This window comes from Schistocerca americana, chromosome 1 (genome assembly GCF_021461395.2).
Source record: "Schistocerca americana isolate TAMUIC-IGC-003095 chromosome 1, iqSchAmer2.1, whole genome shotgun sequence".
Lineage (NCBI taxonomy): Eukaryota > Metazoa > Arthropoda > Insecta > Orthoptera > Acrididae > Schistocerca > Schistocerca americana.
This window is the reverse complement of record NC_060119.1, coordinates 1,108,814,593-1,108,829,604: the sequence shown is the minus strand read 5'-3', so window position 1 is coordinate 1,108,829,604 and position 15,012 is coordinate 1,108,814,593. Positions and strand designations below refer to the sequence as shown.

General features: G+C 44.8%; 1 protein-coding gene across 1 annotated transcript in view; it reads right to left on the bottom strand.

Annotated features, from left to right (window-relative positions):
- The window catches only part of LOC124618497 (rap guanine nucleotide exchange factor 2-like), a 423,194-nt gene that overhangs the window by 117,507 nt on the left and 290,675 nt on the right, over nucleotides 1–15,012 (bottom strand). Inside the window, exon 3 of the mRNA XM_047145353.1 lies at nucleotides 2,824–2,937. Within this exon, the coding sequence (XP_047001309.1) occupies nucleotides 2,824–2,937 (114 nt within the window). The remainder of the gene's footprint in view (nucleotides 1–2,823; nucleotides 2,938–15,012) is intronic.

Sequence of the window (15,012 nt, the reverse complement as noted above, 5' to 3'; positions counted from 1 at the left end):
CAACAACATCACTCAACTGGTCGACGATGGAGCCAGTGTCTTGCTGCATCAGTAACATGTCCACCATGCACGTACTGCTTCCTGCGGAGTGCATCGTTCACAGGGCCAAACAGATGAAAGTCTCGGAAGATGCGAGATCCGGGCTGTAAGGTGGATGAGGAACAGTCGCCGCGCGGAGTGGCCGCGGGGTTTGAGGCGCCATGTCACGGATTGCGTGACCCCTCCCGCCGGAGGATCGAGTCCTCCCTCGGGGCATGGATGTGTCTTTTGTTCTTAGCATAGGCTACTTTAAGTAGTGTGTAAGTCTAGGTACCGATGACCTCAGCAGTTTGGTCTCTTAGTAATGCACACACATTTGAACATTTGAAGAACAGTTCAATGACGTTTTGTGAGCTGCTCTCAGGCGCGCAGTGTTCTGTGAGGCGTTTCGTTGTCACGGAGCATAGTTTCGTTTGCAAATTTTTGTGGCGACGATCACGTTGAAATAGTTTCATTAATATCCTGGGGTCAGCACAGCACAGTTCCGAACTGATTGTTGCACCATGAGGGAGGACATAAAGCAGCATAACTCCTTTGGGGTCCCAGAGGACCGTCGCCATGACTTTACATCTACATGATTACTCTGCAATTCACATTTAAGTGCTTGGCAGAGGGTTCATCGAACCACAATCATACTATCTCTGTACCATTCCACTCCCGAACAGCGCGCGGGAAAAACGAACACGTAAACCTTTCTGTTCGAGCTCTGATTTATTTTATTTTGATGATCGTTCCTACATATGTAGGTTGAGCTCAACAAAATATTTTCGCATTCGGAGGAGGAAGTTGGTGATTGAAATTTCGTAAATAGAACTCGCTGCGACGAAAAACGTCTTTGCTTTAATGACTTCCATCCCAACTCGCATATCATATCTGCCACACTCTCTCCCCTATTACGTGATAATACAAAACGAGCTGCCCTTTTTTGCACCCTTTCGATGTCCTCCGTCAATCCCACATGGTAAGGATCCCACACCGCGCAGCAATATTCTAACAGAGGACGAACGAGTGTAGCGTAAGCTGTCTCTTTAGTGGACTTGTTGCATCTTCTAAGTGTCCTGCCAATGAAACGCAACGTTTGGCTCGCCTTCCTCACAATATTATCTATGTGGTCTTTCCAACTGAAGTTGTTCGTAATTCTAACACCCAGGTACTTAGTTGAATTGACAGCCTTGAGAATTGTACTATTTATCGAGTAATCAAATTCCAACGGATTTCTTTTGGCTGTCAGCACTATGGGACTTAACTTCTGGGGTCATGAGTCCCCTAGAACTTAGAACTACTTAAATCTAACTAACCTAAGGACATCACACACATCCATGCCCGAGGCAGGATTCGAACCTGCGACCGTAGCAGTCGCGCGGTTCCGGACTGAGCACCTTAACCGCGAGACCACCGCGGCCGGCGGATTTCTTTTGGAACTCATGTGGATCACCTCACACTTTTCGTTATTTAGCGTCAACTGCCACCTGCCACACCATACAGCAATCTTTTCTAAATCGCTTTGCAACTGATACTGGTCTTCGGATGACCTTACTAGACGGTAAATTACAGCATTATCTGTGAAAAACCTAAGAGAACTGCTTAGATTGTCACCCAGGTCATTTATATAGATCAGGAACAGCAGAGGTCCCAGGGCGCTTCCCTGGGGAACTCCTGATATCACTTCAGTTTTACTCGATGATTTGCCGTCTATTACTACGAACTGCGACCTTCTTGACAGGAAATCACGAATCCGGCTGAGGGTGTGGTTTTGAACTTCTTCTTCGTAGGAGAGCTGCTGTGGTGCTACTCCATGGATTGCCGCTTCGTTTCCGATTGGAAGCGATGAAAACATGTTTCATCACCTGTGACTATGTTCGACAAAAGATTGTCACCGTCAGCCTCGTAACGCGCACAAGCAATTCCATGCAGATGGTTCTTCGTTAGGAACCCAGCGGGCACACGCCTTTGAGGACCTCAACTGCTGGACCAGTGTGTCAGCGTTATCAACAGTGGTACCAGTTGAGCAGCGAGTCTTTGATCCATCAGTCACCTCTGATGAGTGACAGCACGTTCCAACATTGCAGCAGTCGCAGCTGTGTGCGGGCACGCGGGAGATCGAGCAAATTTGCGCGACCCTGCTACGCCGCCTCGCTCAACGACTCACTGTGCTTTTGTTCGCTGCCATGTCTCCGTAGAAATTCTGCACGAGCCAATGAATACCTATGATGCTCAACTTTTCCGCCAAAAGAAACTGAATGACAGGTCTCGGCATGAAGGGTACGTACAGTGCCGCCACCCATCGGAACTTCATGAAACTATAGGGGCTGAAGCACCAATATTCCACGATGTCCCATAATACATTCCACGTTTTTCAACCGAAACTGGCCGAGGAAAAAAAAATGTGTTGCATTATTTATTGAACACCCCTCATACACAGAGAAGTGCAGCATTCAGGTTTTACAGAATTTTAAAAGAATTGAATGATGAACCTCAAGTATTCAAATCCTAATTGATAAGTTTCCTCGTGGCACACATTTTGTATTCTATATAGGTTGTGCCTCGCAGTAGTCGAGAATTTCTCTCTTTAATGTGTTATTTAATCGTACACTCTCTCAGAAATTTGTTGGTTATTAGTTCTTTAGTTCGTACATTTTCTCATCAGCATTCTGTGAAGTATGACTCGTTCAAGAACCAAGTGTCTCTGGCTCGCACGGTCCCGTGGAATCTGACAGATAAACAAACAAATAAAACTAGTAGGGGCTACCGGCCCACAGTGTAATGTAAATAGTAGCGACTTACCGAATCCTCGAAGACGAGACTGACGCCGCCTGCCCGCTGGTCCATGTTGGAGGAGATGACTGAGCCGCGTCCGCCGACGCCGGTCCGGTTACCCTGCACATCCGGGTAGTCGATCTGCAACCACAACAAGACACACGGCGTCACCAGCTGCTGAGACTGCGTAGGCTACAGCGAAGCACGCCGTTTACATGACGTATGTAAGGCCGGTATTACACTATCACATTTCTTTGTCAAAAATTTGATCAAATGAGTCATGCCTCTCCACAATAACGCCAGCCCACATTCTGCTTGACTCACAAAAACACTATACAGGAGTTGGGAAGTCATTCCGCACCGACCTTATTCATCTCTTGCACCCTCAGATTTTTCACATTTTCCGCTCTCTATTGAACAGCCCTCAAGAAACTTCCTTGCCAAATGAAAATGCTCATAGATCATTGCTCGACGAGTCCTTCGCTTCTAAATGACATGTTTTCTACAGTAGCGGAACCGAAAACTTACCCCAGCGTTGGAAGACTTGTAAATAGTGAAGGAGAATATATAAACTTAAGCACCTAGCCAATCACTAGGTAGGGAAGGGTCTGCGTTCTGGCCCTAGACGAGTAAATCGGTCCGACCGACCGTCGTGTCATCCCCTGCCAATGACGCCATTGGGTGCTGTGTGGAGGGGCATGTTGTCAGCACAATGCTTTCCCGGTCATTGTCGGTTTTCTTGGCTTTGTAACCGCTACTAATTGGTAGAGTAGCCCCTCCGTTTGCCTTACGAAGCTTTGTGCACCCCGTACCAGTCCCACAACAAAAATAAATCCCTGGAAGTACCCGGAATCGAACCCGGGTCCCCCGCGCTGATCACTCAATTGCTGGCGCGGACGCTATGGCTTAGTGCAAAGTTCCTATTTCATGTCACACTGGAACGAAACAGCATTGTCGGTTATTCGCCGGTGCGACTCATTGACTTACGTAGGTTTCCGGTGAAAGCAAAGTTGCAACCTTTTTTTTGTTTCTTCACTGTCATTTCTTTGTTTTTGCCGTACGGGTAGTACTGGTAGTTTCATACGGCTTGGTTACCAACTGAGTTACAGGGACGATGTAGGTTCCCGCGCAATTTGGACGTAGACAGTACGTACAAACGTTTCCAGTGTCAGGTAATCAGCCACCCAATCCTGTGGCAAGCTGGCAGGAAGCGCGAGAAATTGTGCGAGAGGCGTGTGCTTTTTACGTACAAAAGACGGGCCCAAGTGGAAGGGCCTACACCTAGAGTAACTAGTCCGTAAATTATATAACAACATCGTTCAATGACCATTATATCGCAAACAAATTACGACAAAGGACGTGACTGTCTATGATCGAAGGAGGTACCCGGACCCTGCCGAAGGTAACAACGACCTTCAGAACTTGCGACTTTAGTGTACCTTTGCAGTAGATTACTGTATGAAATGTGGACTTTTAACATTATGAGTGCTCATTTCTTTTTATCTTATGGTTAAAAAAAGTAGGAAAAGAAGAGCTCCCATATTGTTATTATCCAGTGAGGTAGCTAGCTTAACACATGATGTTGCTGCTGCGTTCAGTACGAAGACTGATTTGTTGCGGTTCTCCATGTTAGTCTATTCTGCACAAGTCTCTTCATCTCCGAATAACTACTGCAACCTACATCTACTTGAACCTGATTACCGTATTCATCCCTTTGTCTTCGTTCTACGGTTTATACCCTCCCACACTTCCCTCCGCTACTAAATTGAAAATTTCTCTTTGCCTCAGGCTGTGTCCATCAATCGTTATCTTCTTTTAGCCAAGTTATGCCATAAATTACTTTCTTCCCCTCCAATTCGATTTAGTATTTCTTCTAATCTTCAGCATTATTCTGTACAATCACTTTTAAAAATGTTATATTATCTTCTTATCTGAACCACGTAACATCTACGTTCCACTCTCATATTTGACTAAACTCCAAATAATGCCTTTAGAAAAGACGTCACAACATTTAAATTTATTCCATACTGTAGTGCCTGTGTTGTTCAGAGGTACGATGCAGTGTTCCTTCACGATAAGCTGGAAATCCGGGTTCGAGTCGCGGGCCGGCAGAAATTTTCATTGTTGCTATTCCATTACGTAGCTGATGGTTGTCCATATTCGGAACACAGAATACATTTCACGTATTTAAATTTATATTCTTTTTTCTGTTGCTAGCCTGCATTTTACGTCCGTTCTACTTCGGTCGTAATCAGTTACTTCGCTGAACTAATAGTGAAACTCATCAACTACTTTTAGTGTGTCGTTTCCTAACCTAATGCCTTCAGTATAACCCGGTTTAATTCGTGCACATTCCACATTTGTTGGTGTTCATCTTATGACCTCCCCGCTCTCACTTCAACGATCTACTCTATTCAACTCCTCTTTCAGGCTCTTTGCTTTGTTTGACAGAATTACAATGCCATCGGCAAACCGCAAAATTTCGCTTCTGCTCCATTAACTTTAATTCGCTTTCCACATTTCTTATTGGTTTCCGTTACTGCCTGCTCGGTGTACCAACCCTGTCTGACTCCCTTCTCGTCCACTGCTTCCGATCAACCACCTCGCCGAGATCATTCTTAGAGCATGCGCATAGTACGAGCTACAGACGGGCAATTACGGTCTGTGGCGGTCGGCCGTGGATGCGCCAACTGTCCTGGAAGATCTCGAAGGGTCAAACACCTGAGCTCTGCCAATTCTCCGAAGCAACGACCGAACGGCTTCGGACAAAAAGAAAACACCAACACTACAATACAGGAGACTACAATGGAAGCGGAAGCCCGATGCAACAACAATGGATGACGCCCCATTACGGACCGACGAGTTGACTAACCGAGCATGTATTTCCAGTCTGATATCTCAACTCGTCGGAACATAATGTTGGCGATGATTGATTAATGATCGGTTTTGTGAGCAGTGACCCCGTCTGCAGCGCTATCAGAAGAAAGACTACTAACGACCGGGACTGAGGGAACCTACTGGGGAATAGCTATTAGTAAATCAATGCTGGATGTCAAATTACAGCAAACACCTGCGAATCTATCTTTTTTCAACAGATGCACCCATACCTTTTCCATAAGTCGCTTATTAAGGAGGACTTTTCTCTCCAGAAGAAGCCAACATAAAAACTTCCTCATAATCACTCATGGTCAGCTATCACAACTATAACTGCTTCCCGAACGCGCGAAAACGAAGCTAATGTTGGTAGTCACGACATCTGATCAGATATACAATCGCTGTACATGATCGCGAGAAATACGGATGCAATGGTTGGTGTAGCCTAAGGCAATGAGCAATGAGCATTTGTCCTCTAGCCAAGCCTGCTTAGCCATTTTGCACTTCCTGTCGATCTCATTTTTGAGACGTTTGTATTCCTTTTTGCCTGCTTCATTTATTGCATTTTTATATTTTCTCCTTTCATCAATTAAATTCAATATATCTTCCGTTCAACTGCTCTTCCAAGTCTTTTGCTGTGTCTGACAGAATTACAATGTCATCGGCGAACCTCAAAGTTTTTATTTCTTCTCCATGGATTTTAATACCTACTCCTAATTTTTCTTTTGTTTCCTTTACTGCTTGCTCAATATACAGATTGAATAACATCGGGGAGAGGCTATAACCCTGTCTCACTCCTCAGAGGTACCCATTCATCTTCTTCTGTATTTCTTTCCCCCATTCCTGTCAATTGTTCCCTTATGCTGTCCCTGAAACTCTGTACAACCTCTGGCTTAGTCAGTTTATCCAGGTCCCATCTCCTTAAATTCCCACCTTTTTGCAATTTCTTCAGTTTTAATCTAACCAATAGATTGTGGTCAGAGTCCACATCTGCTCCTGGAAATGTCCTACAATTTAAAACCTTTGACGGTGGTACCTGTCGTAAAAAAATTCGACAAATGTCGTAGAATGTGAGGGCACGGTGGTCGGAAACGGCATGTGCGGTGCAAACACTGCCAAGGAGACGTCTCGGAACAGGCTGCGTAGTTTTATACTGTTAAGGTAGGCCTGCGCTACGAGAATAAATCTTTACTTCCCCTTGAACCTACTTACGACCTAGATTCATGTTCACCTACGAATGTTGTATGCGGAAATACGACGTAGGCTAGAATCTAGCATGTCACAAAGAGCTTAGGAAAATTATTTCACATTTTTGTATCCTCCCACATTTACCTGAGCTGAAACAGAGAAATAATCTATTCATTCTTTAAAAATTTGAAAATCTGACCTATTTTTCCTTTATGTGGCTGTGTGCTTGTTAGAGGTAAAATACATGCTGTCGGACGACTATCTCTACCTACACTGCTTTTATTTATCATATAGGATACATTCGTTGAACTATACATTTTGTGAAAAATGCTTTGGTGACCACCTGTACACTGCAAAATAAATGTTCTTAACGAAACGTCGTTTCATGCTGAACGTAAGCGCGTAATGGCAGTGTTACCGGCTACGTGCAATACACGCTGTCGACGTATTTCACATTGCAGTACAATTTCACTAAATAATTTACTAACAATGACTTCGTAATCACCCAAATCACATGACATAAATTTTGTCTTATAAAAAAATAGCTTCATACTACAGCATGTGTTCAAACTGTTGAAAATGTACTGAAAGGTACATTTAAATCGCCGTTCGAAAGAACGATGAACAAATGTACATGGTAGAGAATGCAAAGGTGTCTCGACGACACAAGTCGTTTGGCGTAGAGACTTCGTCATAGACTGTATCTTTGAGTGCTCCCCAAAGAAAGAAATGAAGAGAAGTCAAATCGGGGGACTTCGAAGGCCATTCGACAACACAATTTCCTTCTATAACGACCAGGAAAGTTCTCATTAAGTGTTTGCGTTGCAACACGGGACGAATGAGCTGGACAATCGTCAAGTTGCAGCCACATACATTTTCGAATATCCAGTGGTACCTCTTCTAGAAGACCTGACAAAATGTTCGTCAGAAAGTGTGCGTGCGAACGTCCGTTTAGGAACCCTGAGATGAAGTAAGGTGCCACAATGAAATTTGCTATGATGCTGCACCATACGGCCGTTGAAGTTGCAGTGACGAAGCCAGTGTAGATTTTCGGCTACCCGGTAGTGCATGTTACGGAAATTTACATTGGAGTGGTTACTTAAAGTTGCTTCATCTGTAAAGAGCACATGTTGGTTAAACGTAAGCTCGTCTCTCAGTTGCTGAAGGGCAAACCAACAATATTCTGTGCAACATTCGAAATGACGGTCGAGTGCCTGATGTTACGACAGATGAGACGGATGGAAATTCTGTCGTTGCAGGATGCGAATGGCACTCGTCTGGCTGATTCCACATTTCTTGGCAATAGGTCTCGTACCACTGTGCGGATTCATTAGCATCGTAGCCAGAACAGCTTCTTCGCGTTCTATGTCAGTTGCTGCCTTCTTTCTAGTCCTCTTTTTGACGTTCAATCAGCCTGCGCGCACTAATACGTGGAATTGGCTGGCGCGTCGGACACTGGTGATCCGAATAGATAGCCATATACCGCTGTACTGCTTTTACGGCATTTCTTTAACATTCACAACATGAACGTAGTATATGCAACTTCTCTTCGTTGTTGTACGTATGTGCACACAATGAATGTTGAAGCAGAAATGAGCGGCCCGCAGTGCAGACAAGTAAACAGGCAAGTGTGTTGACATTCTGACACGAGAGCTCTGCTTGGCGGTGTTTGCACAGCTAATGTCGATTCCAAACACGGTGCTCTCACATTCTAGGACGTCTCTTGAATTTTTAGCGACATGTTTCAACCTCAACATTAACAAACGCTATATCGTTGTAATGATCTTTTCAAGAGCTATGGAATGCAGCTATAAAAAGCATACGGTTCCATTTAAAGAAACGTGCTTGCTTCAATATCTCCCTTGATACCAGCGCTAAGAACATTATCCAAACAAAAAACTCCGTGCTCCCAGACGCTCTAACATTTGCCGAAAACCAGATTTGGGTATGTGTAACTGTTCATGAAATGAAAGGGGTGTTATGTCTTACATGATGCATCCTGTATATCGCATGACTACTTTCGCCTGAGCGAGGTGGTCCAGTGTTTAGCAATTAAATGGTTCAAAATGGTTTAAACGGCTCTAAGCACTATGGGACTTAACATCTGAGGTCATCAGTCCCCTAGACTTAGAACTACGTAAACATAACTAACCTAAGGGCATCAAACACACCCATGCCCAAGGCAGGATTCGAACCTGAGACTGCAGCATCCGCGTGGTTCCGGACTGAAGCGCCTAGAACCGTTCGGCCACAGCGGCCGGCAGTGTTTAGCACACTGGGCTCGTATTCGGGAGGACAACGGTTCAAATCCGCGTCCAGCCATCCTGATTTAGGTGTTTCATGATTTCCCTAAAGCAATACCGGCAAATGCTGGGATGGTTCCTTTGAAAGGGCACGGCCGACTTCCTTCCCTAATCCGACGGGACCGATCACCTCGCTGTTTGCTCCGCTCCACCAAAGCCAACCAACCAACCACTTTCGCTGTGGATAAAGAAGAGAGAAAACACGCGATGATCTATCAGTATGTAATGTCCGTACCAATCGACCATACAGCGGAAATAAACAAGTTTACATATGTGAACAATGTCGCAGTCACATTTTGGTTCGGAACCTACACCAGTCCGTAACCCCCTGGTACCAAATTCCTGGATAGGATTCCAGAAGTTTCATGCGCTGCTGTGTTCAAAGCTACTTTCGGACTGATGACTGCTGTAATTTAGCATTTTACAGTATCTTTTACAGAAAGATCTAATATCAATATACAGAGATTTTGACGTCACATAATACCATAACCAGTTCACAGTAATGCGGTTCAAAACATCAGTTGAGAAGGATAGTGTCTTAGATCTAAGATCCTCAATGCATTTCTTTTCTTTATTTACGTCATATGCCCGTGTAGCAGTCATTTACGCTGTGTGTATTTTAAAACTGATCGGAGATCGTTAGAGTAGGCAAATGACATTTCCTGCAATGTTGTTTCATCTACAGGTTGAATACTAGGTAGTGTACTGTCACTTTAGAACGTCGACAGTAGAACCTGCTGGGAAAAAGTAGCGATAGGTCGCTTCAATAATGCAGGGCACTGTATTTTGGTTTCTTTAAATTTAAGGTCGGATTGGCTGCGACTGGTCTCCCATGCGGGATGTAACGAAATTGTTGTTCGGTTCGTTTAACGACAGGTTCTCCAGGTGGTTTCGTGTCCGCGCGAGTCAGTCACTGTTTCTCAGAACAGGGATCTTCCCTGCACGAAACGCACAAGGAACCAAACGAAAATCTCTCTTCTTTTTTGCGGACTACACTCCTCCAGCGAGGCAGCACAAAAGGCAGCTCTTCGTTACTTTTCTGAGACGTCCGCCCTCCTTGCAGTGCTGTGACGGCACGGAGAGGCATATCAGTTGAGAGGAACTCTGACGTCACGGTGGACGAGTGTGAGTGGGGGGGGAGTGATGGTAAGGGTGGGGGGAGAGTAGGAGAAGGACGTGGGCGGCTCTTCCGGCGGCTGCTAACGGGAGCAAGGCCGGGTGGGCGTTCCTGCATCTATTGTCCGATTTAAAGTAGTTGGCATTTGACAGCTAGCGGGATAGACTGCTCCCGCCACCAATACACCAGTGCCAGCTTGACACTGTCGACTCCCACTGTTTTGTCGCTTCCGCTGCGCAGAGCATTGTGTCTAGGGGCGCCCTTTACGACACTTTTATATAATGATGTTTTTACGCATACCAGTGCTTTACTACTACAGTCCGATTAAAATTACTTGATAATTGACACTTCACGAGTTGAGGCTGTTTCCGCTAACCAGAGCGCTCAACCTCACGTCCGAACCGTTCGCCGTTGCCAAACTGCCACAACAATGGGTCAGTTAACTTGCAGTTCCTTGCCCGGTTTTGTTTCTAGATGGGTTTAGATCCCGAATCATGGTTCTGGCACTATTTATTTCGTACTTCATCACACACGATAACAACACAGAAACAACAGAGACTGGCTTACAAACGATAAGCTTGGCAGGACTGTGCGTGAAGCCGAATTTTTGAATGCTGCAACTCATCGTTGCGACTGGGCCATCACAGGCATAAATACGACTATGTAACCCAACGTTGGTGTACAAACCTGACGTGCAGGAGATCGTGTAGGTTCGAATCTCGTCAAATATAATGCAGTTTTTTTTATTTCTAAATTAATCAAAAGGGTTTGACTACTATTTTTATTGAGTTAATTGGTTTAAATGTAATTTTATTTCCAAATGTTTGCGCGTTATTTTCATCATAGTATTTAGGTGAACATAGCTGTCAAGGTTCAGTGACCGTGTCAGAATTATATTAGAACAAATAAGCCCTCGGTCACAAATATTAAGTCAAAATTGACCAGGTTTCGACGCTATTATGAGCGTCGTCTTCAGGATTAGACTAAATGCTCTACAACATATTAGGTATATAATACATTAATAAAATTAAAGTTTGTACTGACTGGAAAAGATGCAGTACTTACAAGTCACATATTAAAAAAGATCTAAGCCGGAAAGGCGACGTCATGAATAGTTGGGAGATGGCGAGCCGCTAAGGCCTGCTCGTACTGTGAACAAGGGTTGCGGTACTTGTAAGTACTGCATCTTTTCCAGTCAGTACAAACATTAATTTTATTAATGTATTATATACCTAATATGTTTTAGAACAGTTAGTCTAATTCTGAAGACGACGCTCATAGTAGCGTCGAAACCTGGTCAATTTTGACTTAATATTTGTGACCGAGGGCTTATTTGTTCTAATATTATAGCATTTAATTTTTTATTTGCTCTTATTCCTCTTCTTTCTATCATTGTTGTTTCGTTTGAAATCTGTCTGTGTAGCCTATAATCTGCAGCCACAACCAAATGCTAAGGCCGACCGCTCCCATAGAGTGGTAGCGTGGCAGCACTGTAGCCAGTGCGATCAGAGTTTCAGGTAACCAGTGATAGCAAGAAATTGCAGTTTGCTTTCAGGGTTAAAACTGATTTTTCTTTCTGAGTTTGCTCGTAGACGTTATCTTCCACTGCCGTGAACAAAGCGATCGGAATTTTAGTTCTGGCCGCCGTTCACTCGGATAAACTGCACGCCATGTTGTGGTTAACGTAGGACATGAATTTAATTTCAGAACTACGAAACTCGTCATTTGTCGCAGTGCAGTCATTGGCCCCTTAAAATCAGCTGTGTACAGAGGATCTCACGCTTACACCGTACTTTTTGATGTCTGCCACTTTCAACTTTGCTCCGCGTTACACATTAACAGCATTTGTGAAGCGATCCGCCGTGTTCGTGTGGCCCTATAATCGAGCGGTAGCCGGCAGCCGGCATCCGACGTGGCAACACTGTAACGCCAAGTGATAAGACGTCACCTATCAAGTAATTTTAATAGGACTATAGTAAACCCCCTCAGTCTCGACTTTTTGAAGAATTCAAGTCCCATGAGTAAAACAACTTTAAAGGTCTGACCGCTTTATAAATGAATTAAGATGTTAAAAATCTGATGTTAAGTATGTAACACGAAAAGTTTAGAAAAAGGTTTAAAATTGTATTTGTTGGTAGTCGCTAAATGGTCTCACTGTCTATACTAGACGAGTACAGTCTGGGTAATTGACCCTCCGTTTATAGCAAAACCCGATTTTTCACGTATCGCAATGTTTGTGACATAATAACTCTTGAAACCACGAGTTGTGCAATGATATAATTTTGCAGGTACATTCGATGGTATAGGTGCATACTGTCTGAACATGAACTGCGAATGGACTTGGTAGTAAAGAAGTAATAAATTAAAACTTCATGCCCGATGCTAGAGTTTTTTTGCGTGAACAACGAAAATGCAGCAAGTAATAAACTTGTTTCTCATCATTTTCTCGAGGATGTCAGACAGATAAAAGTTTTGTAAAGGTTGTAAATTATGTGTAAAGTTTGTTGGAAGTCACTAAATGCTTTCATTCTAAAATACTAGATCAATATGATCTGAGTAACTTGCGCGCCTTGATTTGCACAGCCTCAAGGTACAACTGCAGTTTCTAACTATAATACTCGTCTTCCTACGTTTATCCCTCTTAATTACGATAGATTTTAAATTTTTAAAGTCGGTCATTAATTTATATGATATTTTGAAAACCAAATTTTTGTTGCCTTGGGAAGCCATTTGAGGGTCTCCTATCTACCTGTTGCCCTTCATCCATGGTTCGCAGGATTTCATGTGAGAAAAGGGCATACCGAGTTTCACACGAGTGCCCGCCAGGTTAGCCGTGCGCTCTAACGCACGGCTTTCGGAATGGGAGGAGCGCCTGGTCCCCAGACACGTATCCGCCCGGCGGATCTGTGTCGAGGTCTGACGAGCCGGCCAGCCTGTGGATGGTTTTTAGGCGGTTTTCTATCTGCCTCGGAGAATGCGGTCGGGTTCCCCTTATTCTGCCTCAGCTACACTATCTCGGCGATTGCTGCGCAAACAAGTTCTCCACGTACTCGTACATCACCATTACTCTACCACACAAACATAGGGGGTTACACTCGTCTGGTGTGAGACGTTTCCTGGGGGGAGGGGGGGGGGGGGGGAGAGAGAGAGAGAGAGAGAGAGAGAGAGAGAGAGAGAGAGAGAGAGAGAGAGAGAGAGATCCACCGGGGGCCGAACCGCACAATAACCCTGAAAGAGTGGTTCGGTGTGGGGTGGCAGAGGGGTGAAGTGGACTGCGGTAGTCGTCGTGGGGTTGCGGCTACGGCGGGGACGGAGCCTCTCCGTCGTTTCTACGTCCCCAGTTAACATACAATACAATACAATTCGTGCGAGTGATGCTTTCTAAATCCGTGCTGATTTATGGACAGAAGCTCCTCCGTCCCAAGAAAGTTTATTGTATTCTAACTGAGGATGTTCAAGAATTCTGCAACAAATCGATGTTAAGGATATCAGTCTGTAATTTGCAGGTCCATTCTTGCTATGTACTCGAGTCATCTGCTCTTTTTTCCAGTCGGTTGCGACTTTGGCTGGACGAGAGATAAACGATAAATGCAAGCTAAGTAAGAGGTCAATGTCGCAGAGTACTCGGCTGCTATGGTCGCTAAAAATTACTTGCGAACGTCAAAATTCCACTGCCTCATTGTCCCCTATAGCTTAGGGAAAACCTTAACATATTTACTCAAATGTTGTATTTGGGGTTGTCTGTCTTAGCTGCCTCATTCTGTATACAGTGTGTGTTCGTATGCGGCTTTTGTGTGTGTGTGTGTGGGGGGGGGGGGGGCACCGCCCCCCCCCCCCCCCCCGCCACCCCGCCATCATCAAACAACCGTTACCGCAGACACCACTCTTACACGGAACCGTTTACATCATCTCGCTAAATACTGTCGGAGAGGAAGGAAGAACGCGACAAGTGCGTGGGCCGCGGATCTTGTGTCCAGATCTGGCTGACGGGAATGTCGTCTCTACCCTGGAAGTGACGCCGCTCTTACCAAATCCTGTCCCTCCATTTCCCTCTCCATGCGACACTCTTTCCGCTTCCCTCATCAGCGAATCGAGCGAAGTTGAGAGCGCTACATCTGCATCTATACGGCGCCAGGCACGTAACGGATGCGTGGCGGAGAGCGCTTTGTAATACCATCGTCAGTTCCTCCCTTTCGTATTCCTGTAGCGAATGGTACAAGTGGCGATCCCTACAATCCCCGCATCTAAACCTCCATGTGAGCTCAAATTTGGCTAATTTCAGGTCTACACTGACGGTCTTTTCACGAAATACACCCATGAGGAAGCAATATATTGGCTGACTCCTTAAGAGCATACGTTCTCCGAATTTAAACAGTGAACCACACGCCTCTCCTGTAGCGTCTGCCACTGCAGTGGAGTAATATCTCCTTGAACCTCTCACGCCTACATCTTCTCTATTTCTTCTATCAATCGTATCTGGTAGGAGTCCTACGATGGCGATCAATATTCAAATACCGGTCAAACGTGGATGGTCCTTCTGAGGATTCTGCCAGTTAATCTGAGTGTGATATTTGTCTTTTCGAGTTGTCGTCTGACATGAATTCGCTCTGTACACATACTGCCAAATACTTAATGGACGTGACGGCTTTCTACGATTGTTCAGCAGTCGCGTAAACATACAATAATGGGTGTTTCAGCCTATTTAGGTCCAATACGTTTATGTTGAGCTTCAGC